This window comes from Lipophrys pholis (assembly GCF_963383615.2).
Source record: "Lipophrys pholis genome assembly, chromosome: 1".
NCBI lineage: Eukaryota > Metazoa > Chordata > Actinopteri > Blenniiformes > Blenniidae > Lipophrys > Lipophrys pholis.
The window spans coordinates 12448430-12475071 of record NC_137635.1 but is presented as its reverse complement, the minus strand read 5'-3'; the positions used below and the strand labels follow the sequence as shown (position 1 = coordinate 12475071).

At 44.2% G+C, this 26642-nt stretch overlaps 1 protein-coding gene across 2 annotated transcripts; it reads left to right on the top strand.

Moving 5' to 3' along the window:
• cdc42ep4b (CDC42 effector protein (Rho GTPase binding) 4b) lies at nt 1–24822 on the top strand. Of its 2 annotated transcripts, none has more exons than XM_080463635.1 (2): nt 1–169; nt 20799–24822. In XM_080463635.1, the coding sequence occupies exon 2, from the start codon at nt 20980–20982 to the stop codon at nt 22000–22002; it is 1023 nt and encodes a 340-aa protein (XP_080319761.1). In that variant the 5' UTR covers nt 1–169; nt 20799–20979; the 3' UTR covers nt 22003–24822. The 2 variants fall into 2 exon arrangements, with proteins under 2 accessions (XP_080319761.1, XP_080319762.1); XM_080463636.1 differs by lacking the exon at nt 1–169 and adding an exon at nt 8050–8093.
• Nucleotides 24823–26642: the final 1820 nt, after the last annotated feature.

Below are 26642 nucleotides of genomic sequence, written 5' to 3'. Positions count from 1 at the left end.
GACTCAAACTGTGAACTAAACTGAAGCCACTCCGGAGCGCCAGCCACCGGGACCGGGACCCGGGTACCGTACTGACGCCTTTACCTCCGTGGACTCTACCTCTCCCCACTTCCCTTTGTGGTGACGGAAAAGTTACGAGGAGTGCAGCTGGGAACTTCCGAGCTGAAAGGTAACATTCCGAGTTGTTATTGTTGTTGTTGGGAGTGCTGTTCGAGTTCCCGGGGAGTCTCTCTGGCTTCAGGGAACAGACGGGGGTTGTGAGAGTTTACATCTGCATCTCATTTGAATGTCAAACGTCTCCTGGCTGCTTCTGTCCCGTATGGAGACACAACAATGGACCGCTGGTGTCTGTGAGTCCTCACATCAGTCGCACTAACAGAAGAGAAACAAACATCCACTCCGTCTTTGATACTTTATTACCACAGAACTACAAACCGGTACACAAGTACACCCTGATACATTGTAGCTGAAAGAATTCCTTGCTTTTGATCTTGTTGGAGCAAAGTCAACAAACATTTGAAACAGCAGTTGATACATTGTCCCCAACACGGGTACACAAGTATTGTGACTAAGTGCAAGTAAAAGTACTTTTTGTGCTGCTAGATTCAGTGTGCCTCTTTTATATGTCAGAAAATAAATCTGACCACCGAGCTAGGGAAACTAATCCAACAGGAAAGTCATACAGTGGATAGATTGTTACCAACACAGGTATGGGGAGTAGTTTTAATGTGTACGTTCTGTTAATTAAAAGAAAATAAAAAAATGCTGTTTTTGACTGCATATCTCCCTAAAAGTACAAGCTGCTTGAATAATTCATTGATTTTTTTTTGTCTTGTTAGATTCATGGAAACTAATCCAACATACAAGTACACACCAGTTGACACCAATAAAGCACTACTGATGTGCACACACGTACTCTTACATTCTTCTAATTACAAGAAAAAGTGCTGATTTTGACAGAATATCCTCCTAAAAGTACAAATGGATCCGTTACTTTTTCCCATTTGGTTAAATCACTCCTTTCAAAGCACTCAGACCATGAATACAATAGATGAAACTGTTGGAAAACAAACTTAAACTAATCTAAATCAGAACCAGACGAGGTATGAGTACACAAGTACTCTATTACTATTACGTTTAGCTCATTTTTCCACAAAATATCCTCTTAAAAGTACAAACTGCCCTCAGAGCACATTTTCAGACAAACATAAAACAATATGACACTTGTCGACGCAAAACTAAAATAAATAAAGAATTGTGTTGAAAGAGTAACCGTATTTTAACATAAAAATCACAAGCAAGTAAAGAAACCAAACATTGAGAAACATTCAGCAGCTGATATACTGTGTCTGTTGGCAACAGTGTGAGTACACAAGTTCTCTACTACTACTACTGTTGCATAACTTCCATTGCGCTCAAGCAAAGGCATAAAGTACCTCATTTTCTATTGATGGTAGGCATTTTATTGCAATAGTAGAAATATACCAGCTACTTTGTAACAAGAATGGGCATTGGAGTTAAAAAAACACTTATGTAAATAGAAATAAATAAAATATCTTTCAAAGCACAAGCATTAAAACTTACTCCAGCAAGCAAATGTATATATTAAGCAGTAGCAGCGTTTCAGAAATGTTTTTTGCCGTTTCCTTGGAGACACAGTTGTAGTGTTTTTGAAAAACGGTGTCCCTCCCCGTTTCCACGGTGACGGAGCGTTTTCAAAAAGTTCCACCTTGGGAGCTGTTTTCCAAAATGTCGCGTTTTCCACAATTTCCCCGGAGACGGCTTTGAAACCTTTTCGAAAAGTTGCATTTTTTTCATCGTTCCAGCTTGGGATCTATTGTCGAAATGTACAATTTTCAGTGGCTCTAAGTACCTTTGACGTGCCAACAAACCTCCAAAAGGCAACCAAAGTTTTCCATTTTCATTTGAAAAACGTGTCAACAGGCCACAGCACAGTGCTGCATTACTACATTACAGTAATGTGTGTGTTTATATTCTGTTTCACTTGCTTACAAAACACTTGTATGAGTTCAACCACTCAAAAGACATAATATTACCCGAGGAGAAACTTTCAGCCATAATTCTGCATTTTCATTTCTATAATATGTTTGGCTTGTATTTCTCTCCAAGTAGAGTATTGTTGAATTACGGTTTGGCCCAATTGGATTTTTTGGCACGAGATGCCCATTTCACAAAATCAAATCCTACTTTGCGGAATTTCTAATTAGGTTTGCAAAATGATCTATTTCAGGACCGAGGCCAAAGCGACAATACGCAGATAAAAGGAGTATAACTGGGTTAAATAACACTGCGAGTAAACTTTTTCAGTAATTCAAAGTGTTCCCACAAATCTCACATTTTAGAAATGACTCAGATTGTATCGTAGGTATCCACCCAACACTTGGAACTAGGTTGCGGAGTGAAGTAAGTGTCCCAAATAAGCATTTTCAGCTCCAGAACAGGATATGATTTAATCAGAGCGGGGGCAGATGGGCTTATATGCATCAGTTCTCCTCGCCGAGCGTTACGTAAGATCATTACTCTGCGGCGGGATCACACTGAACGAAACAAATCTCAGGGAATCCAGCGACAAGCGACGCAGCCACTGTGGCTTTGTGAGCTTTTCCTGTTGTGACGCTCAGCTCTCACGGCCCCGTCGTACCTGATGACTGCGCTGTAAAGTCTTAATTTCATTGCGTAGCGTGCCTTTATTCCCCCGTCGTCGGCGGCAGTCTGCACTCTATTTAACTGGTTAATGAGGGGAAGACGTGTTGACGAATGGGCTCCGCTCCAGCGTCGTCTTTGTGCAACTGCTGCCCTCCGACCCCCGTCCTAAACCCACGCACGAGCACACAGCCACGCCCTGACGACTAGCCCGAAGGTCAGTCGGTACTTTCAGAATTTGTCATTTTGCTTGATGAATCGGTCAGCCGCAGCGTCTCGGCCACTCCGTGGAAAAGTAAAGCTTTACTTTTCACCTCAAAGTTGACTTTGGAGATCTCAGCTGAGGTCAGTCTAATCACCATCCTGCCAGCAGTGGCACTTTTTTTTTTTTTTTTTTTTTTTTTTTTTTTTCTCCTGGTGTCCTCTTGGTCTTTTCTTTTTTCATTTTTTTTTCCAGTGACAACAGTGCTGCATTGCTGCACACACTTCAGGCCTTTCAGCTCCTCAGTGTATGGCTTCTCCAGAGCTGCCAGGCAGATATCTCTCCATCAAGATCTATTGTGTACTGCAGAGTCAGAGGAGAGGGGGAGGTGTGTGTGTGTGTGTGTGTGTGTGTGTGTGTGTGTGTGTGTGTGTGTGTGTGTGTGTGTGTGTGTGTGTGTGTGTGTGTGTGTGTGTGTGTGTGTGTGTGTGTGTGTGTGTGTGTGTGTGTGTGTGTGTGTGTGTGTGTGTGTGTGTGTGTGTGTGTGTGTGTGTCATCCATGGCTGTCCTTTTCAGCAATAGAGGCTATTTGCTGTGGAGGATACTGCTGCTCGGTTGAGCGTACGCTGGCTACCTTCCCAACTCTGACGAAGGTCTTCTATAGTATAGTATAGAGCAGGAGTGTCCAACATAAGGCCCGTGGGCCAAGAACCAGCCCACAAGAAGCTCCGATCTGGCCAAACCACCAAGAAAATGAGATAAATCTCTTTGTTATTAAAAACAAATGTCTTAGGAGTAGCAGACGCAACACAAAGTTGATGTGATGCCGCCATAAAAGTTGCCTATTTCGTTGCGAAAATGCAAAAAAAGCATTAGCGTCAGGACCCGTTTACGCAATGTTTCAATTGAAAAAGGCATCGTTTTAGCACGTTCGTCTCACTAAAGTTTCATGTTTACACAGCAATGGCAAGAACGCTGAAAATGATGTCGTTACCTTGTTTGGCCACGAGTGGGTCAGTGAGTTATGCCACTCAGGAGGACGCCATTGTTGTTATCGTCCATCTTGTTTTCTCGCATTTTTAAAAAGGCCCACCCGGGAGCTGTTTTCAGTGGCTCCCACCACTGTTGTCGTATAAACGGACCCCCAAAACACGATGAAAGTTTTCCATTTTCACTTTAAATCGTTGCCATGTAAACAGGCTGTCATACAGGATTTTTTATTTATTGATTTATTTATTTTTTGAACATTTCACTGTCTTTTCCGCCAGAAGGTTTCAATAAAATTGGCTTTATTGTTGAGATAGTCGGAATTGTTTGGTTTTGTGAAAATCTAGGGTTTTCTTCACGTATACTCTGCGCTGCAACAAACTTAAAAACAAAAATGTAAATGTTTATTATGTCACTATTTTAACGGTCCGGCCCACTCGATATGAAATTGGCCTGTATATGACCTCGTATCTAAAATGTGTGCGACAGCCCTGCTATCGAGGCGATGAAGGAGGCGATGCAGTTAGACTCATTAAGTCCGTAAAAGCATTTCCATGTAAACACTGTGCGCATCTGGATTCCATAATATGTGGAGGTTTTTTGCTTTTCTTTATGTGAAGAAGAAGTATGAATTGCTTAACTGGAGTCAGATGTGACAAGTCGCCGTATTTTTGCGTGGTCCTGTTGCTTCCCTCGCCTTTTGGGAAATGCCTGTATAAATTGTTTGGCCTTCCACTTTTATCCAAAAGAGCCCCGACGGGTAATGGCGGGAAAATGCTTTGACATTTGCGCCTCGGCGTGGTTTATTGCAATTACAGCGCCCGCACGAAAAGAAGGAAATGCGGCTCTTGTGGATAAAAGCTAACACAATTTGAGAGCTTCCGCTTTGAAACGGGCGCAAAGAGGAGAAAACACCTGGGGAAGAGGTCATTTTTTTATACTCCTCTCTGTAAATAAATACCTTCGGAGCTGTGAAACTGTGAAAGCTTCCTAATTTCCGCGACGAATTATCGACTTCACAAGTAAAGGACGCGATAGTGGGAAAATACAGTGTGGCTCGTGTTGAACTCCCCGAGGACAGTTGTTTTGTCTCAGACAATTACAGGATTCGCGAAAGCAGGGGGACCTGCGGACTTTGAAGAGAAGTCATGCTGGGGATGTTTAAGTTATCTCTCTGCAGACTTTTTTTTTTTCCTTTTTTATTTAAAGTCGAACATTTTGCCAATGTCCTCGGGCCTTCTGCAGAGAACATTTCACTTTGAGCTTCAAAGAGGAAAAACACGCTTTAACCAAAAAGCCACTATCTGTAAAACAGAAAGCGATGAAAGAATCCAAACAAATAAAAATCAAAAGGTCGACCTTTTGTGGCCTGTTACTGCTCCGTATGTGTTTTATGACCATTCCAGCCAATTAGTGGCAGACTTGTGCTTTCTTTTTTTTAAAAAAAAAAACAAACCCTTTCTGTTTGCTCTCTGCACATTTGCATACTGAGAAAGGTGGCATGAGCCACATTAAATATGTCGAGCCGCCAACCTGAATGTGATGTTTGTGGAACAAGATGATCTGCCTAAACACACATTTTTCTGTTGGGAGTGACTTGCAATACTTTTAGATATAAAAAAGTGTGTGTAGACGCTGCAGTTCCTTAGTCGAGAGGAGCCGCGAGCAAAGAGGATCCGCCGACTGAAAATAATTTTCCCATTTCCGCCACGTTTCAAATGAAAATGGAAAACTTTGGTTGCATTTCTGGGACATGAGTCCCAGTCGTCTGTCCATCCGCTTGCTTGCCTATTTGTTTATTGATTTGTTTGTTTGTTTATTTATTTATTAACAGCTTTTGAGATCCTAAGAAAGCGTTATCGGTAGGCATACCCGCTGGGGGCCTCCCCTTTGAACAAGGAAGTGAGGAAGGCCTGTCCTTATTAATAAGTCATACATTTTACAGTTATTCACCGGAGTTGGTCATTCAAATGTTTTCATGATTTCTTGTGAAAACAGGAAGTATGACATGCAGGAAAAAAAAAAAAAAACTTGTCCCACCCTCATTTCTTTTATTTAAAAAAAAAAAAAAAAAAATTCCCCACTGACGTTGGAACCAAATGATGGGTTGGCTGAACAATTACACAATTACTTTTTTGTGAATGGCACACCTTCTGCTGCAAGAGGTTTGTTACTGTTTAACGGGGACGGATTAGAGCTCGAAAGAGGCCAAAACTCCGGTGAGAAAAGCACCGACGGGCCTCTCATCTTTCAGGTTTCAGTGTTCCTCCGAGAGGAAACCGGAGCTCGCGTGTCCGTGTTGACACCGGGGGCCTGTCTTACAACAGCGTTCTGCCTCCCAGCGGTTCCCAGCGTCTCGTTCTTGTACATACCCGACGGTCTGTGGGCACTGTTTGGGTCTCCTTGCGCTGTAACATGACCATCGCGCAGCAAGACAACCGGTTGAGCCGGAGCTATCTCCCCGTGCGTTTTGCAATAACAACACAAAAAACGCTGAGGCGGTTTCCTCCCCGCATCAATGAATCAGCTGGAGTTTGGTGCTTCAGCTCTGAAGCATGTACTATGACTAGTCGGTCATTGAATGGCACTATGATTACGCCGTCCGTCTTGCATCACTTTTCATTGTTAACGTCGTTAAGTCGCGAAGTCGAAAGTTGCGCGGCCGGTTTGGAAGGCGAAAAAGGCGATGTGGAACGTGGCCGACTCGCCGGGTTGATCCCGCGTTGCATAAGTTTGAGAACATCCTTTGTGGTTTCACATATAAGGACACCACAACAAGAGGATCTGTCATCAGGTGGCACGCCTGTCCAGCCCGAGCCGTCTGTAATCCTTTCTTGACGCGATCACACAAAACATATTTGGAAACGGGCGTCACGGCTTTGTTGACGTGCTTCTGAGCCGCTGATGAGGAGCTGGTGGTATGCAGCGCAGGAAATGTGTATCTACTCCCCGTTTTTTGTCTATTATATCTACTGGTATGTGTTATTCACCAAGTCCTTTGCAGAAAATGAATTTTGCAAGCCTCCTACAGCTTCCAGAAAATCGCTGGCGATAGCAGCAGCTGCTGGGGTTTTTTCTTCTTTTCTTTTCAGAAGACTATTTTCTCTGTTACTTTGGGCAAACTGCAGGATAAATAGTGGAGATAATTCTTGCGTGGACCTTTGGGAAGCTGTGAGAATCTTTTTTGGGGAATAATTATCTGAATGGTTCTCTGTGGATTTGTTGTTATTGTGGCAAGAAAAATATCTACACGAAGATAACCCGAGAACATATATTGCTACTAATATGATTTCCTGACTTGTCTTTAGCATGAAAAGCTAGACAGTTGCTCATTTTGTGTGTATAAAAGCCAGCATCTAAATGCCCCCCTCCGGGCTCAGCTGTACCAGCACTAAGCGAGCCTCAATGGGACACCCAGTCGAGCATTAACCATGCATAACTGCGGTGAATCCCCACCCCCCCACCCCCACCCCCACCCCGCAACCAATATTGCTTTTAATAACAGGATTTAGTTGTGCAATTCATGTAGACTCGTCCACGGCCAGGTCAAACATTGAAAACAAGCATAACCCGTCGGCGTCCAGCTGGCTGTTCTGGTGCAGGCTCGCGGCCCTGTTTTACAGTCCACTAGGCCATTATTGTTTTCTGGCTCCGGGTCCAAGCAGGAACAGGTGGTTTCTCCCTCCAGTGCCTTGAAAAGACAATAAAGGAGGACTTGCTGATCTCACTGTGGTCACGTCTGTGCTCACACACATGACAAATCCAGTGCCGGGAAAGTCGTGCAGGAGATGGGGAAGTTGAACCATTGTGGGGGAGTTGTCATGGTTGTCTGATAATCCCAGGAGGCTGGCCGGTTTCTTTATGACTAAAGACTCGCATGTCTTCCCGTCTGAGCGTCCAGAGGACGGTTCCAGGTCAGCGGCGCCGTGCTGTGATTGGACTGAGATGAGGTTACAATACCTGTATAGATAAGAATCCAAAGCCTTTGTGTCTTTGTATCAAATGAAAGTGAATCACTATAAATAGCAGGCGTCCGTAGTGTGTGTGTGTGTGTGTGTGTGTTTGTGTGTGTGTGGGTCACCTTTGAGCTTGCTGCAAGTCCATGCGTGTGATTTGGGTGTGCCAGAAGGGTTTGGTTAGCGCCTTCCTCTCTGCTTTTCTTTCTCCTCTGTTTGTGTGACGTTGCTCGACTTCTCAGTTACAGGGAATTTTGCCCGCCTCGAGAGAACCCGCCGTGTGTGTGTGTGTTTATTTTCTTACTGTACCTCACCGTTCGCTTCAAATAACTCTCTCTCTCTCTCTCTCTCTCTCTCTCTGATGACCTTTGAACCTATTAACAGCATTTCAAACGGCGGCAGTTGAAGGACTTTAAACTTCCCACCGTCTCCCGTACAGAGTTCATAGCCGCAGCCGACCGTATGTATGCGCCTCACTAATTAAAAGTTCTTGCTCGCGGTTTCCAGGAAATCGGAGTTGTTTGCGAGGCGAATCAAAGTGCCGTACCGAACGTCTTAAAGAAAAGCGAATCAAAGGAAGATGAATGGCAGCACGGTGACACTGAAGTCTCGTCTGAGTGTTTCCAGACATAAACAAGTGGTCGTCGGCGGATGCTCGAAGGCTTTGGCATGCGGCTGATGTGTATGCGGGGTTTGTTTTTGTAATTAACCTTAAGATCTTTCGACCTAAACATCTTGAGATTGCCTACGTTTGACACGCGATGCGATTGTACAATAAGATAAAACGGAGAAAAAAAAGGTTCCGTCAAGACAAATTACAACTATGAACACAATAACATGTTAAAAGGTTGTTCACTGACTACAAAACTGCAATGTAATTTGGTAATGTTTGGTAAAGAACCGCTGGGTATGTCAGGCCGCTGGTCAGTGCTGCGTCTTTGTAGCGCGTACATGAAGAGGAGAGTACTTTTTTTTTTTTTTTTAGCGTTAAAGCTCAATAAGACTGAAACTACTGTCTACAGTGCGCATAGGGCAGTGCGTAGCATCGTCGCTTCACTCCTGGGAGTTCTGCGTCCAGGTTGTATGTACTGTGGAGTAGACGGATCGGTCGAAAACGCATCAAACTGCTTTTTTTTTTTTTTTTTTTTTTTTTTAACTTTGAGTGCGAGCCAGCAGACTGCAGCTGTGAGCTACAGGCGAGCTTCCTGCAAGGTGTCGTCCACTTTGTCAGAAGTGTACAAAGCGTTGTGGATGGCACCACAACGGTGCTCGGGGTAATTGACGACATAACTTTTTCATAACGCTGCTACTTCACACGCGCACCACGGCCGTGGCAGATCGTAGACGTGCTCGGTAGATGGACAATAAGAACAACGTTCCCTCCAGTGTCATGACTCCCGGTCCATAGTCTCTGTGTAAACAGGCAATCATTTTCAAACCATGTTTTGCAAATTCATTCTGAAATGAAAATGCAAAAACGATGAGTTTCCACTAGTCATTGAAAAGGTGTAACTTGCAGTTAGTTTGCTGACCTGACCTGACCTGACCTGACCTGACCTGCCTGGGTCTAATTTTCCCCCCCGTGGCTGTCTACATTGATACGGCTCACCCGAGCTGCTGGGGGTGAAGCCGATCCTCGTGCGCTTCCTCGGACATTCCTGAAGAGTCACTCCAGGAAGGGCTTCTAAACAGACGTTTGCTCGCAGCGAAAGGTGTCCTCCACTTCTCGCCGCCCTTCCAAAATCGCAATCAAGCCAAGGGTGCAATTACCGGAGCAATGTGCTTCACGAGCCCTCGCCCTCGCCCTGCGTACGTGTTCCAGCCTTTCATCTCCGTCCTGTGCCGGGAGTTTTCAGCTTGTCGTCTGTTGCGAAGCGCTATTATCAGGTCGAAGTGGCCACGTTTGGAGACCTGCATGCTCTCTATTATCAGTGAGTGTTTTGTTGCCTGCCGTTGGTGCCATTAAAGTTAACACCATGGGGGTTTATTAACTCATCTTGTTAGTCAGGGCTCTCTGCCTGAGGCCTTTATAGCCGGGTTGTGTGCTCGACTTCAGCGGGAGGCTGATAAAAAAAAAAAAAAGAAGAAGAAAAAAAAAAGAAAGGCAGGAGCCGTTGAGAAGTTCACACAGTGCAGAAAACGGTCACTTATCTTCCAGGCACACTGAGAAACCTCCCGCTGTTTTTTTTTTATTTTTTTTTTTTACCAAAGTTTCTGTGTGGATGTACGAGTCCGCCGTGTCCCTCTGGTACTGACTTATCTGTTCGGTGGTTTGGCAATTTTGTTTCCCCCCCGAGGTCTCGTTCTGAACGAGTTCTTCGTGCTCCTGTCGCTCCTTTCTGTAGAAAAATACCCACAATTACAGCCGGTAAACTATTTGAACTTATTAACTATAGTGCAAGCCAACTGTGACTTTGGCATCTTGTCCACAACAAAGCGTTATGTATTCCCACTCTGTCTTTAATAGAACAATCCTCAGCAGAAATGCTCCTTTGTTTCATTGTCCAGCAGCTATTGGACAGTTAATTCAAGCACTTGGCTTAGATCCTGGCCTCTGCTACCAGGCGTGAATGCTGTCTATTTGCCGGAGACTGATGGGGATGAATTTAGTGATTAATTAGACGTGTTCTCACCCCAACACACACACATACACAGCAGATAAGACAATCCCTCCACTGTATGCATAATGAGGGTTTGGATACATTTCATGCAGGACAGGGTGAATGACCGTCTGTCACTCTGCTGGCATGAATGAGTGAATCCAGTGTGGTGACGCTACCACCCCCGCCCCCCCCTTTGAGGACGTTTTTCCTCTTCAGTGCCTCCATCTGTGGCTTCCCTTTATATGGAAGTCCCCGAGGTAATATAGGCCCACATGGGAGAGGTTGTGCCCTCGTTCATCTTTACTCAGGATATTACTCCGACTCAGGAGACTTTTGTTTTTTTTCTTAATCAAGGAACATGTTCATTATCTATCTGCTTGATTTTCAGCCAGAATTCCTGTCTTCTCTCTCTGACACGACTACAGCGTGGCAGCCCACCCACTGTTTGCCGCTTTGTCCAACCATGCAGGAATAATGGTTATATAAAAGGACTGCTTGACTGGGAACACACAAGAACCTTGTGTGGAAGCTTGTGCTTCGTTCCTGGATACGAGGATCTGAAAGGATTAAAGAACAATATCACTCAACTTTACTCACGTGGTTTATTGTGTTGAAGGTTGTCAGTGCCTCAAAATAGCAGAGCCTTGCAGAAAGAAATAGTGGCTCGACATCGGAGGGTTGGATGGCGGAGCAGTGGGAGGCAGGTTTGCTGGTGTTTTTATTTTCTTTGGGGCTGTACGGTGTGGACGGATGTGTGGCGCTCGCTGTCCCCCTCGACACGCGGCGCACAGGGCCGGCCTCGGCATGCTGGTTTTATTTGCTCTCAGTAAAAATGCTGCTCTTAATCCTTCTGTGGTTTTTGTTATTGTCTGGGTGGCAATGGGGCCCGGGAGGCTGATACACCATAGCTTACACATGTACACACACACACACACACACACACACACACACACACACACAAAGGGCCTGGAGTGTTGTACTTGGGGATAAATCGTGCTGATGTTGGAATATTTTCATTGCGAGTACTCCGAGTAGTTTTTCCACCATAGTTGGGACTACCTTTGTCCGTAATGTAATTCAAACTTACTTTGATAGAAGTAGCACAGACTCAAAGTTACTTAAGCTTTAGTGTGCATGTCGCTAAATGGAAACATTGTGGTACGGCTACGTTATTTACTAAGGCCCTGTTTCACAACATTTCAAGTGAAAATGCATTGTGTCTGTGTTTTTGTTTTGCGTTTACACAGCAACGTTTTTAAAAAGATGTCCGTTTACATGTGAATGGCAGAAACACTGAAAACTATGTAGTTGGCATACCAGGTTACGAGTTGGGGATGTTGTTTTTGTTATGAGATCACACACACACACACACACACACACACACACACACACACACACACACACACACACACGTGCGCACACAGCAATACACTATAAATATTAACAATAGAGAGTACACCGACGCGCTGGAGGCCGCGATTGTCCATCTCGTCGCCATGTGCAGAAGAGATATTCACTCCAGCTGTAGTGCGCAATACCATTGTTTCACAAAAGTTGCATTTTCCACCGTTTCCATGGAGACGGAGTCTAAGCCTTTTCAAAAAGTTGCATTTTCAGTGGCTCCGAGCACTGTTGTCTTGAAGCTTTGGTAGTTGTAATTGGTTGTTGTTTTATTGGTAAAAAAAAAACTGTTTTTTTTTAAGAATGGTTGATATTCAGATTTTAGAGTGTCTAGTAAAACTTCAACTGAAACCAGTGATTAAATCAGTCACTGCACAGCACAGGCTGCTATGCTCACCTGCCACACCTACACAGCGCTACAATATGCTGATTGTTTAGAGCTCCGAAGTGTACATCTTGTGTTACCTTTTAGGTAACACAAGATGTGTTACCTAAAATGTGTTACATGTGTTCATCATCTAGATAAGTGACGGAATCCATTTTCAAAGTAAGTGATCATGTGTTCACCAAATAGTTACAGTAAACTAAAAGCTCATGTCCTCGTACTTACACCTTCTGTGCATATGCATGTATGGTTGCGTCACAAATAACACACAGCCAGTTGGGAGCTTGGTATGGGAACTGGTGTTTTCATCGTCACTTTCAGTTTGTAGGGGGATCCCGATGAAATGTTTTCATCTAAAACAAAGTTGGAAAACCAAACCTTGTCCGGGAAACGTTAACTTGCCCTGCGATCCTCCACAACCACGTTTTCCAAACTGCCATCTCTGAATTTGATAACAGTAATAAGCCCTAGATTTTACATTTTGTCCATTTTCTCTCGGCCTGAACAAGGAGCCAATCTCCCACAAACCGGCTTGTGCCGTTTTTTGTTTTTTTTAGTCTGTATTGTGATATAATACAAACCTTATTCAATTCATGTACTTGCATAATACTGAGGGCAAAAGTCTTCTTTCAAAAACTTCCGGAACTTGGTGTTGTTGTAGGCTTCAGGGTTTAATTTAATGATATCCATGTGTTAAGTGAGGCCAGACTTGTTGACATTGAACATTTTGCTCAATGAATTAAGCATTCCCTGAGGGAACTTCATTTTAGTTGGTGCAGGTTTTTGTTTATACTCCACCAAACCATGATATAAATTTTTTAAGGGTGAACAAGAAGCCATTTTCTATAACTTAAGACTTTTAATCTGGTTTCCACACCATGTATCTACTTCTATTGATGGAAATATAATGTCAATCACAGAAGTAACTCCGCCTTATAATTTCTAATCCTAACTGATGGATTAAAGTCCAGACACAATCATACTGCGACAAGATGGAATACAGAAGCAGCAGGTGGATTTCGCTCAGACGTTAGGTCTTAGAGATCGGACTGTTGGTAGGCATGAACAGGGTGAGTGTGTTTGCTTTCATTGCCTCCCTCTACCGTGCAAACACACTTCTTGAAACTGTTATACCTGTGGCAAATGCGTGTGCTCCCTGACATGCAGGTGAAGAGGCCATGACGTTGTGAACGTTCACATCCGGTTTCTGTTCAAGATGTTTCTGCCGTGTGTCAGACAGGCGTTTGCCTCGGAGCTGTGTGATTAGATATGAGGTTAAACCGGCAGAACTGGCTCCCTGGCCCTGGCCACAATGATCTGTGGTGGAAAGAAGGAAATTTACATGCATGTCGAATAGATTCGGGTTTAACTGGTGAATCCGAGGCCCCGTGGAACAAATCCTTTATGCATTTTCACTTCAGAAAAAGCTTTGATTTACACTTCCAACGTTTTGAAAACGACGTCTCTGTTGACACGGAAACGGCAGAAAAACTGAAAATGTTGTAGTTAGCGTGCCGGGCTACGAGGTGGCGCTGTTGGTTGTTTTTGTAATGAAACCACACGCAGAGAATAATAACAGAAACGTTTCTTTTTAGACTTTTTTCTGTTTTATTGCTCTTTGATGGACACAAAAATGCCAAATATTTGCACTTTTAGCAGCTTTAACTGTTTCTGACATTTCTCATCCACAACGTTTTGCTCTTAAAAGCGATTTCCTCCCCTCTTCCATTGCTATGCACTCGAGCTCTTAAAACATTTGTCAAAGTCTCTTACGCCACGGCAGATTGAGTTGTAGGTCAGGACTCATTGCAGGCCAGTTTAACAAAAAAGCACATATTTTCCCCTTTTAACTTTCTTTTCTCAGCGGATGGATGTGTGTTAAGACCTATTGTCCCGCCTGCAGCGTAGCTTCTGTCAACTTTGAACAGACTTTTGCCCTGAACTGTCTTGAAATCTTTGGAATTCATTGTTTCTTTGTGACACATGGCTGCAGTGCTGAAGGAAACAAAGCCACTAATGGCACAGACCGATGCACTGATACTGCATTTCTGTCATTTTTTGCTTTCGATGGCCTTTTTGGGACCTTTACCTCACTTGCGATGTCTTTCTTGGATTTTGACCTTGACTCCGTTTTGAGTTTGTAGCAAATGTTGCCGGTTGAAATAGCGTCTTTGTTTGTGTTTAATTTGTCCGGTACTCTCATCGGAAGTCTCTTTGTTGCCACAGCATATCGTATCAGGCATGTTTCCTCTAATATGCGTTTGATTTTCCAGAAGGCCAAGATTTCTACACAAACAGAATATTTCTTTTTGGATTCTCTCTGTCGGAAGTTAAAGACACAACAAGTAGATTTTTCTTGGAGGAAACTTTCCAGCAAGAAAGTTGAAGCAGACCGAGGCTTTGCTAATGAGCTTGCACCAAGGCTTACAGCTACATGAATCACACTCATACATAGTTGATGACGTCTCCTAATTCCTTTAGATTTAATACTTTTCTTGCATATTTAATGGTAAGTTTTTTGTTTTCATTTCATTTATTCATGCGAGTTTGACCATGAGCACAGGGTAATGAAAACAGTGCTTGTAAAAGAAGATAAACAGAAGTACTTGTACCATTCTTCGACATCGTTCCTTTTCCGTGGCGAGGATTTGAGGGTTTTACTGATGAAATAGACTATTTTCAACAATACCAGACCCCCCCCCCCGCCCCTCCCCATGGGAATTTAATGTTTGTTTAAAGTAGCTGCAAGGGAAACTTGCCGATGGTCTTTGTCCGAGTTAAGACCTTTCCATTGTGATGCCGTCCCATTGATTAATTGATTTGAAATGTCATAGATGCTCCTGGCTAACTCGCATGTGCATTAGCATATCAATGCCCTTGACAATGGGATTGAACAATGGAGAAGAGATTGGGGGTCGTCCGAGGTTTTGCTGAGAAATCAGTCTGTGTTGCAACCGCAGGCTTCAAACCCGCCTTTACTGCAACTTTACGCCGTAAACACGGGAGCTGTGGCATTAAGAACAACAGAGTGACAACCACAACCTGGAACCTGGAGACTCTGAGAAACAAGTTCCAACTAGATTCAAGCTACATCTTCAACCTTGCATTGGATGCTGTGAATAATTTTACATTTGAGCTCGCAGATATGTAATGTGGAAACAAACAATATCGATGTATATTAGGTTTAACTGACAGAAAATAGTTGCGATCTGATAGTCTGGCTCGTTTGTACGTACTTTTTGCCTTGCTCCTTGAAGCATGTGCATAGAGGCTTGTGCCTCTTGAATAAATGATGGACTCCTTCTCTCTGTCACTTTTAAAAAATTTAAACGCAGCCAGAGATAAAACAGAACCAGTCCTCGCGAGCGCCATTGGTTTGCCTCGACAGGAGCCGAACTGTGATTGGACGAGCAGCCAAAGCCTCTTTCCTCATCTTCGACGGGGTCGAAAATGGAGAGAGAAAGTGTCCCGGGGCAGCCCGGGACTGGTGGTGGTCTGATCCGCGGGATTACCAGTGTGAGACTGAACGCTGATGAGCGTGTTGGTTGTTTTCGTGTCATTCTGCCCACATCGGAGCCCGCCCGCGACATAAGATGCTCTTAATCATTCATGGCCCCCGTCACCACTCGCCTCAGTCTGAGCCGGAGTCATGTGGCACTGCGAGCTCTCCGTTACATAAAGGCTTTGTCAGCGGCTGCCACCATGACAGAGGCAATAATTCTCAGCTCAAACAAACTACGGTTTATTATCTTAGTGCACAGTCTCTCTCTCTCTTTCTCTCTCTCTCTCACACGGTTTCTGTTCCCGTTTGTGGCCGCGTCATTGTTGAACGAGGTGGAGCTTTTCCCTCAGCTGGCCTGGAGGCATGTGTGTCCTGGGTCATTCAGGTCAAACTGGAATCACTGGTGATTTGGGCCAAGAGCAACGCTACGATAGTATTTCTCCTTTTGTTTGCCGATACACTTGCTTCCATTGTGTGTGAGTTTATGAAAGTATTGAATACAAAATGTAGCAGGGGTAATTTAAGTTGAGTCTCACCCGTAAACTGATACGTACATGCACTCATCTTTTTTCATCCTCATTTACACGAGAGGAGGACAAGTTTTATGTTCAGACGGCAACATCTTTATACCGATTGGTGTACACATAATAAAACAATGTCCATTTATACTGAAACACTGAAAACGCTGGTTGGCATGCCGGGCCACGAGTTGCTGGCGTCTTTTTATAATCCAGCTACATGCTCGTGTGCAGCAAACATTCAAGCTCGCTTGATCTTCGCCGTAGAGGCCCAATCATTGTCTGTCTATCTAGCGATTGCAATTCAGGTCCTGTCCACACGAGCAGAAACTTTTTTCTCCCCGTTGTTCTTAAAAAAGTTTTCTGTCCGCACAGCATCAGTGCAGGAAATAACTGCGTCCATGCAACACTATGAAAAACGACTCAAAATGATTTAGTACATATGTTAGGCCTGTAGGTGGTGCTGTAAGTCTGCCGCAGAAATACACCAAAAAACGTAGAAAGCGAGACGGAGCGTGCAAAAAAAATCCTCGTTTTGGAGAAATCCGACATCTGGCCTTAATTTAAGCAAATAGCATCAGACGCTTCTGCAGCTCGATCTGGAGCATGTAGACCGCCATTGTTGTTAAGTGACGGAGTGAAGCGGTCAGGAGACGGCATCATCTGTTTTAGTAAATGTGCGTCTTGCCCATCCACACGTCAACGCAGAGGAAGCGTTTTCAAATTTCTCCACTCTGGAGCTTGTTTCAAAAGCAGCGCCGCTTTCAGGCTCCTAACACGCGGCGCCGGGTGGCTGATCGGCCAAAAAACGATGCGGTTTCACGAAACAGCGTTGCTGTGTGGACAGGGCCGTAGATGCTGGTGCAGCAAACGTGACTTTGTTGGAAATACACTGTCAAATTCTGACAACATTGCTCTGGGATCTGCCATAGTTAGTGTAAGAGGCCCCATTTACATGACAACATTCGCAAGTGTAAACGGAAAACTTTGTAAAAATGGCTCCTGAGGTCGGAACAAAAATGCTCCTACTCCATCTCTGTGGAAACACGGGAAAACTGAACATTTTAAAATGCTGCTATTGCGCATGCGCTCCATGACCGTAGTAATTAATTCTTCTGCACATGCTCAGTAGATGGACGGTAACAGCGTTTCCTTCAGAGTGTCATGACTCCCAGTCCAGATTCTCCTGGGACTTGGCAGTTTCATAGTTGACAGTCACCTAAAATGGCAATCCAACTTGGTCGTCTGTTTCTATTGTATTGTTCTCCGTATTCATATGTGTGCGTGTGTATTTTCATTACAAAACGACAAACAGTGCCAACTTGTGGCTTGGCATGCTGTTTTCAAATCGTTGCGGTGTAAGTGCGCAACTTTTCTGAAAAGAAAAATGCAAAAACTGTGCATTTTCACATGAAACATCGTCATGTAAACGGGGCTTTCGGTGGAATGTCAAAACAAATTGATATTTTTTCTGAGGAAAAAAGGAATTTTTCGCATTCTGATAATGAGCAAAAACTTGCTGTGGAATCACCTCACCTTTTCTAAAATTCCAGTCGTTCCTCACACAGGCGCAGAGTTTGATTTTGTTGAAGAATGAGCACATTACCCAGAACAACTCCGAAAATGCCTCGACTTATGAGAAAGTACATTTAACTCGGCCCGCGTTGTGTATCCGGAGCGTTAAATCACTCTGTGGTATTTCTGTTTTTGAAACAGAACAGTGCACACAACACTGTCATTTTTCAGGATTTTCTCTTTCAAAGGACTGAATGCCTGCAAATGAATATGACGGGACTGCAGGCAGGCAGTATTTCAGCTTTTGTCATCGGCCACAGTAATGGGGTCTTGATGATCCTGGGGTGTTTTTTTTTTTTTTTTTATAAAAACAGGTCCTCATCAAACACTGAAGGGGCTCCCAGGGGCATAAAATGGGCCATTTCCTTGGATGAGTTAAGGTGTGAGGTTTGCACCTTTTGATATGTGATAACCCACTGACATCTTTTGTGCCCAGGTTGAATGTCTTTTTAGTGACATGACACATCAAAAGCATTCCCCTTCAGCTATAGCACCGTGGAGATTGTCTTATTGCCCCGCATGTGGCCACCGGGAAGGGTTAATCCACCTGAATGGGCCCCACTCTCCATGTAGGGGGATGAAGTCTCTCTCCAGCTTAGAGACAGGAAGCCCACATGGTAGCCAGCACTTTGCGCCGATGTTACCATAGAGAAATACAAAACTTGAAGCAGCGGGGAGGAACACATCAGTTGATGAGTTGTCTTCTGTGGTCAGTCGCACATTCAGCAGCCTTTTGTGGAGCCGATACTAATTGGCTACTGCACAATGCATGAAGTAATAAAAGCATTACCCGACAATAGATCACAGTGCATTAATTTAACCACTGTGCTCGCAGCTCGGAGGGAATTCAGGGGTAGTTGTTTGCCTTAAGGTATAATCTTCTAATTTGGCACCCAGCTGCTGTTAGAATAGCGTTGGTGTGAACTCCAGTGACTTTTCCAATAGAACTTTAAAAAAAAAGCTTTTCAAGCACAATCGCTAATACTTTGCTTTGTGAGTTCGCCCCATTAGAAGTAACATGGTAGTGGATGGAGTCCAGTGTATTGTAGTTCGTTTTAAAAGAGGAGAACAACTTTTTTTTCCTCCACGACCCCCACCACCCCCCCACCCCGCCCCCCCCGAGGGTTACAGTCGCCTTTTCTATTGAATGGGTTCTTGTCAAGAGATGCAAATGTTTATGGATGACGTTGCTTTGGAATACTGTTAAGTGAAGCTCCCCCATTCACACACAGACACGCACACGCACAGCGTGGGCTTCAGCGCCAGCTTGAATACACTGAGAATGATGGTTTTTATTCTCTTTGGCCTTAAACAATTGAAGCTCTTGTTAATGGTGGTAACACATGGAGCTCGTGGACTGTAGCTCGCACATATGTGGGTGTTTAAATCTCCTTTTACACTCATTTTCCGTCTTGTTTGGAGGCTTCAGCATTCGGTGGAATAAGATGGTTTTTGTCCAGATGTTGAAATGCGTTAAATTGCAGATGTTAAAGGAGAAAGTACTCGGAGAGCATGCAATCAGTGGAAAAGAGAAATCGGTATGTTATCTTCAAGGCTAATTACACTAAATCAGTATCGTGTTTATTGGCGTGGTGCATGACTCTGAATAATGATATACTGCTTACAAATATAAACAGAATGTATACGGTAATATAAAAGGTATGAAAAATATAAATAGGTTGTGTAAAATGTAGATTAAAACAAGCAGATGCATTGTGTTTTGTCCTAATGGAGCTATTGTGGACTTTCTGAGCTGTGCTGGAAGTCAACTCAAGCTGTAGAAATTCTGTTCCACTTCATTTTATTTTTTTTTCTACTTCATTCTTTTATTCCTGCCAGCTCGAACTGCGCCGGCTCCCAGTATCCTGTGTCTTGCTGGTTATGTAACAGTCAGGGGCCTAAATGGGAACTAAAGCACAGCAGTAATAGGAGACACAGCAGTGCATGAAAAGCAAAAAGCGGCAGCGGCCTATTAGAGCTTTTAGAAATGGCATAAAAAATGTATCCCAAGAATTGGACTCATTTGAATAGGAACCTACTTCACCGTGACAAACTTCACTGGGGGTATTGTTGCTCGTTTGAAGTAAGGTGAAGGTGTGTGAACTTTGTACTTTGTAACTTTTTACGTAACACCCGGACAGACTATTGCCTTTAACAACTTTCACTCTTTTAAATCGAAGGCCAGATGGAGATCAGAACAGAGCGAGTTATGTGATCAATGAATAGACGTCGGCCTTTAGGTGCATTTAAAGTAGGTTGTTATATTTTCACTGAAATGATCTGACGACTGGTAATGATTAGATCAGAGGTCCGTGTGCTAAAAGCGGCCGGGAGGAGGCTCCAATTCGGCCAAACCACCAAGCAATTTGTAAAAATTTAAAAGAACATTTATTTTTGGACTGTAAATTTAGTTTTTTGGGTACATATGACTGTATTTTGAAAGTTTAATTCAAATTGGCCTTATGTTGGGATTGTTGTCATTTTTCGTAGTGATTGTTTGCATTTTCAAAAACACGTCGAGAGACATTCACATCCAACGCCACAACAAAGAAAAACTTAAAAGTTTAGATTTAAAGGTTATTGTGGCTCTATTTTACCGGTCCGGCCCACTCGAGATGAAATTGGGTTGTATGTGGCCACTGAATTAAAATGTGCTTGGCACTTCTGGATTACTGTAATTCCTGGACTATAAGTGGCTACTGTTTTCACACACTTTGAATTTTGCTGCTTAAACAATGACGCAGCTAATTTCTGGATTTTTACAGGTTAACAAGCTTCATGCCGCCAATACATTGGTGATGCGTTCAGGTGCATCACGTAACTCCGACCTTTCTTTTTTTTCTTATTATCTTTTTCTTTTTAAATTTGGTGGGTGAGGCTTATATTCAGGTGCGCGCAATAGTCCAGAAATTACAGTACAATTTTCTACACTGACTGTTCTGTTGAGTTTTTCGAGAACCTGACATGGCTTTAATGTTCTCCCTGTTTCCTTTTCTTCTCCGTAGGTTAACTCAACTTGAAGATGAGCTCTGAGGTGAAGAACCAGAATGGCCACGCCCACTGAGCACTTGGAGTCACACTTGCTTTGACAACACATCTCCCTGTTGCCAAATAAGTTTGGGACTTTACCGAACTCCTACGGATTCCCACCTTTGTTTCGTCGCTCTGAACAGAAAGACTGCCGTCATGCCGATCCTCAAGCAGTTGGTGAACAACTCCAACCAGTCAAAGCGGCGGTCTCGGGCCGACCTGACCGCCGAAATGATCAGCGCTCCTCTGGGGGACTTCCGTCACACCATGCACGTGGGACGAGGAGGCGACGCTTTCGGGGACACTTCGTTTCTTAGCACCCGGTCAGGGGAACCTCCCAAGGAGCCGGAGACCAAGCACGGCTCGCCAGCAGCCCCGGGCCCCAAACCGGGGCTGCTGTCTCGCACCTTTAGGGGCAGTAAGCGATCTCAGTCCGTAAACCGCGGCGACAAGTACGATTACAACACGATGGGGCCTTCTGCAGGCTCCTCCCAGTACGTGAAGAACGCCATATCCCTGCCTTACCTTAACGACGAGGGTTTGAACCGAGGAAGCACGTTGCCGAAGAGCATTTCCTCGAGTCCCATGAAGACCCTGACCGAGGTCGATACTAAGCCAGCAAACGAAGGAGCAGCGATGGCGACGCTCGACACGGAGTTTGACGAGCGCAATTTTGGCGAACTGACTGACCTGCCTCCGTCCATGCCAAAGGGAAATGGGATGAAGCACGCCGAGTCCATGATGTCCTTCCACATCGATCTGGGACCCTCCATGCTCGGGGACATCCTGAGCGTGATGGAGAAGAAGGGCTGGGAGGACGACGACCTCGGCTACGAGGAAGGCAAAGGCAGCGAGGGCCATGGCTCGCCGTCGCTGATTCCCCACATGGACGACGACGTGGTGCAGCGACCCCCGGCGAGACCGCCTCGCAGCATAGACCAGCACAAGGCCATGGTGGATCCCTACACCCCCGAGCTCCACGCCAGGAACAACCACCACCACAAGAACCACGCCGACAGCTACTCCGTGTCCAGCTCCGGCTCCGTCACGGAGGAGAAGCCCCACTACCACCTCCACGACGGCGACACGGACAGTGCCAAGTACAGCTCGCCGCGCGGGGAGGAAGACAGAGATTTCACCTTCATGGACGAGGATGACGAGGATGAGATCCGAGTGTAGACTGGGCGCCGGCCGCATCCGGCAGGAACCGTCTGGAAAGGAGCAGATCAGTCTCTTTGGCCACGAAGAAGCGTTTACAGGAAGTGACACGTCTGGTTTCGGCTTCCCGTCGGTCTGTCGGATATCTTATATATGTAAAAACCAGTAGAGCCTTTTTCACCACGCAGTGACGAGGAGGAGGTGAATGCACGCAGGAGTGCCCACGAACGTTGCCGCACTCTTAAAAAAACAAACAAAAAAAAGACTTTGGGTGGGTGAGATAAATGCCGTGAATCTTCACAAACTCCCGACTTTGAAACTCTTGAGAAAAGAAAAGAAAAAATCCTCCCGAGACGTGAGCATCGCACGCAAATCCGAGGACGATAAAAGGTGACGGCGAGATTATAGAATTAACGGCGAGATTGGAAAAACGGGTCGTACAGATCCCGAGGAATAATGGAGGCTGAGAATTAAAACGTGTAATCCCAGTCTGTGGGAGTGATCAGTGTATTTAATTTGCCAATATGAAAAGCTGATAGTGACACTAAACAGATAAAGTAGTTCTTACTTTTGTATCAGGGTGAGTTTAAGGGTTGTTGTTTTTTTGTTTTTTTTTACTTCACATTGTATGTACATATCAGTATCAGGAAGTCGGCCTTTAGTTGTATTTAAGTTGGGTTTACTTAATTGTTTTTGCCACTCGTCTCTTCTGGTTGAAATGAGTCTTTTTGTTCACAGACGGCTGTGATATTTATTCATTGGTTTGCAGGAAAGGATGGATCGCTCCGAAAAGTCTTAAACAGTTTTACTTTTACTTAAATTGGTCGTGGTACTACACACGGACTTTGGGAAGGAGATCAGTCTGAAAAAACAATGTGAATTGTCAAAAAGAGGCCTTTTTTTTTTTTTTCAATGTGGATCTTGTGCAGAAGTTGACGATTTGCGGCGAGGTACGTGTATGTCGGTGCGCTCACCTCTCATTCCACGTCGTTCTCGTGGTTTGGCGGGGTCAGCGGCAAGTTGCGTTTGAAGGGAGTCGCCAGGGGTAGCGTTACTGTAAAACTACAGGACCAGAAAACGCCTCCTCCCTCCGGACCGGGCGGAGAAAGGATGCAAGCGGGTATGAGCTACTCAATAGACGGACATCAGGTATGTCTCAGGGTGGAATACAAGTCACATCGCAGGAACATGGCGTTCCCAGTCTGCTCATTGAGGCGTTTTTTTCAAGTGAAAATAATCAACTTTGGTTGCGTTTTTGGGCGCCCGTTTACTCAGCAGTGGTGGACGGAGACGCTGGAAACTTTTTGAAAAAGTTGCAACTCCGTCTCGATTGAAATAAGGGGAAATGCGACCTTTTAAGGTCTGACTGTCTCCGTGGAAACGGGGGGGAAAACACAATTTTTTGAAAACAGTCTGACTTTGTCTCTTTGGGAACGGGGGGGAAAAGGCAACTTTTTGAAAACGCTCCAACTCCGTCTCCATGGAAACGGCAATTTTTCTGCTACTGCACGTGCTCGGTAGATGCAAAATACCAAACATGGCGGCCTCCAGAGTGTCATGACTCCCAGTACATATTCTCCTGGGACTTGGTAGTTTTATAGTTGAGTCACCCGTAATCGTTTACGGCATATCGTAACAGCACCCACTAGTGGTCGACATTCTAACCGGAAATGGAGATTGTTTTCAAAGCGTTGCTCTTTCAACATTTTTTGAAATTAAAATGCCAAAAATGAAGCATTTTCACTGGAAACCAGTGTGAACGGAGCCTCAGTCGAACTGGAACTGATCCAGGATCAGACGGAGGGGGCGATCCCCCCTTTTTTTTGTGCCGAGTCGGCTTTACAATGCAGCGAGTACTCAGTAGGTCCTCTCGGTTATTTTCAGTTGTAAATTAGACAGAAAATGGTTGTTTTTTTTTTTCTTCCTTTCCTATATCTGTGATTAATGTCTGACCTTTTTTTTTTTTTTTTTTTTTTTGTTCAGTGTTAGAAAACTAATTGCCACGTTTGACAAATGGGAGCTCTTGAGTTTTTTTTTTTAGTTTTTTTTTCCTGCGGTGGCAGATCGAATGCACATGGAATCGGGATGCTGTGCCATTCTGCCTCGGGTTGTTTTAATGTTTTTTGGAACGACGTCCAGGATGAACAAGCTGCAAGAAGTTTGAGAAACTTAATCCGGATGAAAATGCCAAGTGTGTGTGTGAAGTGTTTCATCGGGAGACGCTGGGATGATGTGGAATCTTGTTTACTTTCTTTATGGGTCTGAACTCTTTCATATATTGATGCACGTGGGGCCAAATTTCAACGCCGTCTTTTATCGATCCTCTGTGAGATTGTGGTGTTGGTGGATTATTCAGGCCGGCGGTTTTAAAAAGTGCGAGACTCGACCAGAGAACTTTCAGAGCAAAATACCAAGAGGAAAAGAAAATCAAATGACTGTACTTCAGGTGTGTTTCGTTGACATACAGAACACTGATTTATCTATGTTAAAGCGACACGTCAACAAAGCTTTTTTTTTCTTTTCTGATTCACGGGATGACGGCTCTTACGTTGCACAACATGTTTGTGTCGGATCTGCAGCTGTGAAAAAAAATCGTTCGTGATACAATTTGCTTTGTCTTATGTTTGCAGTAATGTAGAAAAATACATATTATTACCGCTTGGGGGGGGGGTGTGTGTGGAAAAAAAGCTATATTTGTAGAACAAAGATCTTATTGTGAAACTGCTCCATATGTTCATGTACTTGGATTTTCTTCACAACACGAATCATGTGGAAAGAAAGAAAAAAAAAAACACCCCAAAAAGACGACAAATGTTGATTGGACTTTAATGAAGTAAACTCTTCCATATGGATGTAAACGCAACACGCTCCTGCGAAGAACGCTGCCAACCCCCTTATGAGTGGAACTATGCGATGAAGCGTCGTGTCACGTGGTCTTTGAAAGCCCCGGTCTAGATAAACCGTCATGTTCCCCACCTAGAACGCTCCTGATTAATAACTGGTGCCATCTGTGACAACAAAGATTGCCTGTTGGCGGGTTTACCACCACCGATCTGCCAACCCAGAAGAGCGGGGGGGGGGGGGGGGAGTTGAGAAGGAATTATTGAAAAGTACTTATTAAATCTCAGTCAGACACTTTCTGGTAATTGTCTTAACTTTCTGGCATTTGTTGTGTTTGTCTGTGGGGAAACTCTTTAAGTAGGCCAGAACAAACCATGTTAAAGAATTAGAAAATACTGTCTGCCCCGGGTCTGCTTTAAAGTTTTAGTTGGTTTTTTTTGTTTTTATTTTTTTTCTCGTTCCTGACAGCTGTGGTTTGGTGAGTGGCAAAAAAAGATAAGGACTGCGGAGAAAAAAAAAAAAAAAAGAAAACCCAACTGGCTCAAAGTTCAGCTGGAGAATGTTTCTTCTTCTTCTTCTTCTTCTTCTTCTTTTTCCCCCTCCTCTTTATTCAGTGGCTGTAGTTTTATGCACTGTTTTCCTCCCCTCTTCTCCTTTATTCTGGTTTTACAGTATATTAATATATTCACCCCCCCCCTTCACTTTCCTTTCTTTGAAATAACAGCTATATTTTTCAATAAAAGAGAAAGCTGGAAATCTTTAATAATGTCTTGACTCTTTTGTCCTTTTTGGTTGGACACTTGATTTGTACTTCTATGTTCAACGCCGGGGCTGAAATCTGAACTCGGAAGTTGAATTTCTACCGAGGAATCTGACAGAGAAGAAGACAGAAAGGGATTCCACATTTTGGACAAGTCGGGTCCTGCGAGTTAATTACCAGACGCCGATTCTGACAAGCATACGAGACTCAAAATGTGAATCTTCTAAACGACATGCAGGAATCAAAGAGAAGAGGGAATACGATCACACGGGTTTACGTGAACCGGACAGATGGAACACATCACGGGTTGTTTCTTTCTCATTCTTTTCACATCCTCTGGCTTGGTGGCCATCCGGAAACGTGATAATGTGTCGTATTTAGTCAATAATCCCAGAATGAACCCGACATGACGTGGGCGTGGAGAGTCGGCGGGTCGGGATCAGGATCACAGGTGAGTTTCAACGCAACAGTCTTCATCCAGCCAAAGTCACAAATCGGATGTTCCACCTCTGACTGTGAAGTGATCATTTTCTGTGTTTTCTTTTTATTAATCAAACTAACTGGGTAGGGGCGGGACATGATAGATGATGTAGCTAATTTTAAGGGTTATTTACTTAGTTTTAGTCTTTGGTTTTTACAGTATAATCTTAAAACCAGACTCGGAGGTCTGCTCCGGTTGGAGGTTAGAGGATAGTGAGAAGCAAGAACAGAAACATCAACAAGCAACCCAGTTGACGTCAGACATCAAGCTGGTGGTTCACATCACAAACTTGAGAAAAGATTCTACTGAGCTTATTGTAGGTCTAAACCCAAAGCACTAGAAAATGGTCCAAGGTGATCCGAACAAGCCCAAATATAAAAGTTTTGAGCCTAACATTAAAAGTAGTAGTAGAGTCAACCTCTCTAACTGGAGCCCGGGAGCTGGTTCCACCAGATGAGCCTGAAAGCCGAAAGCTCTGCCTCCATTTCTCTTGGAACCTTCGAGTTAGGAGCCCTCTGAAGACAGAGAAGTAACCACACAACACTATGACTCTCTGAAAGACTCTCATTCCCTCACATC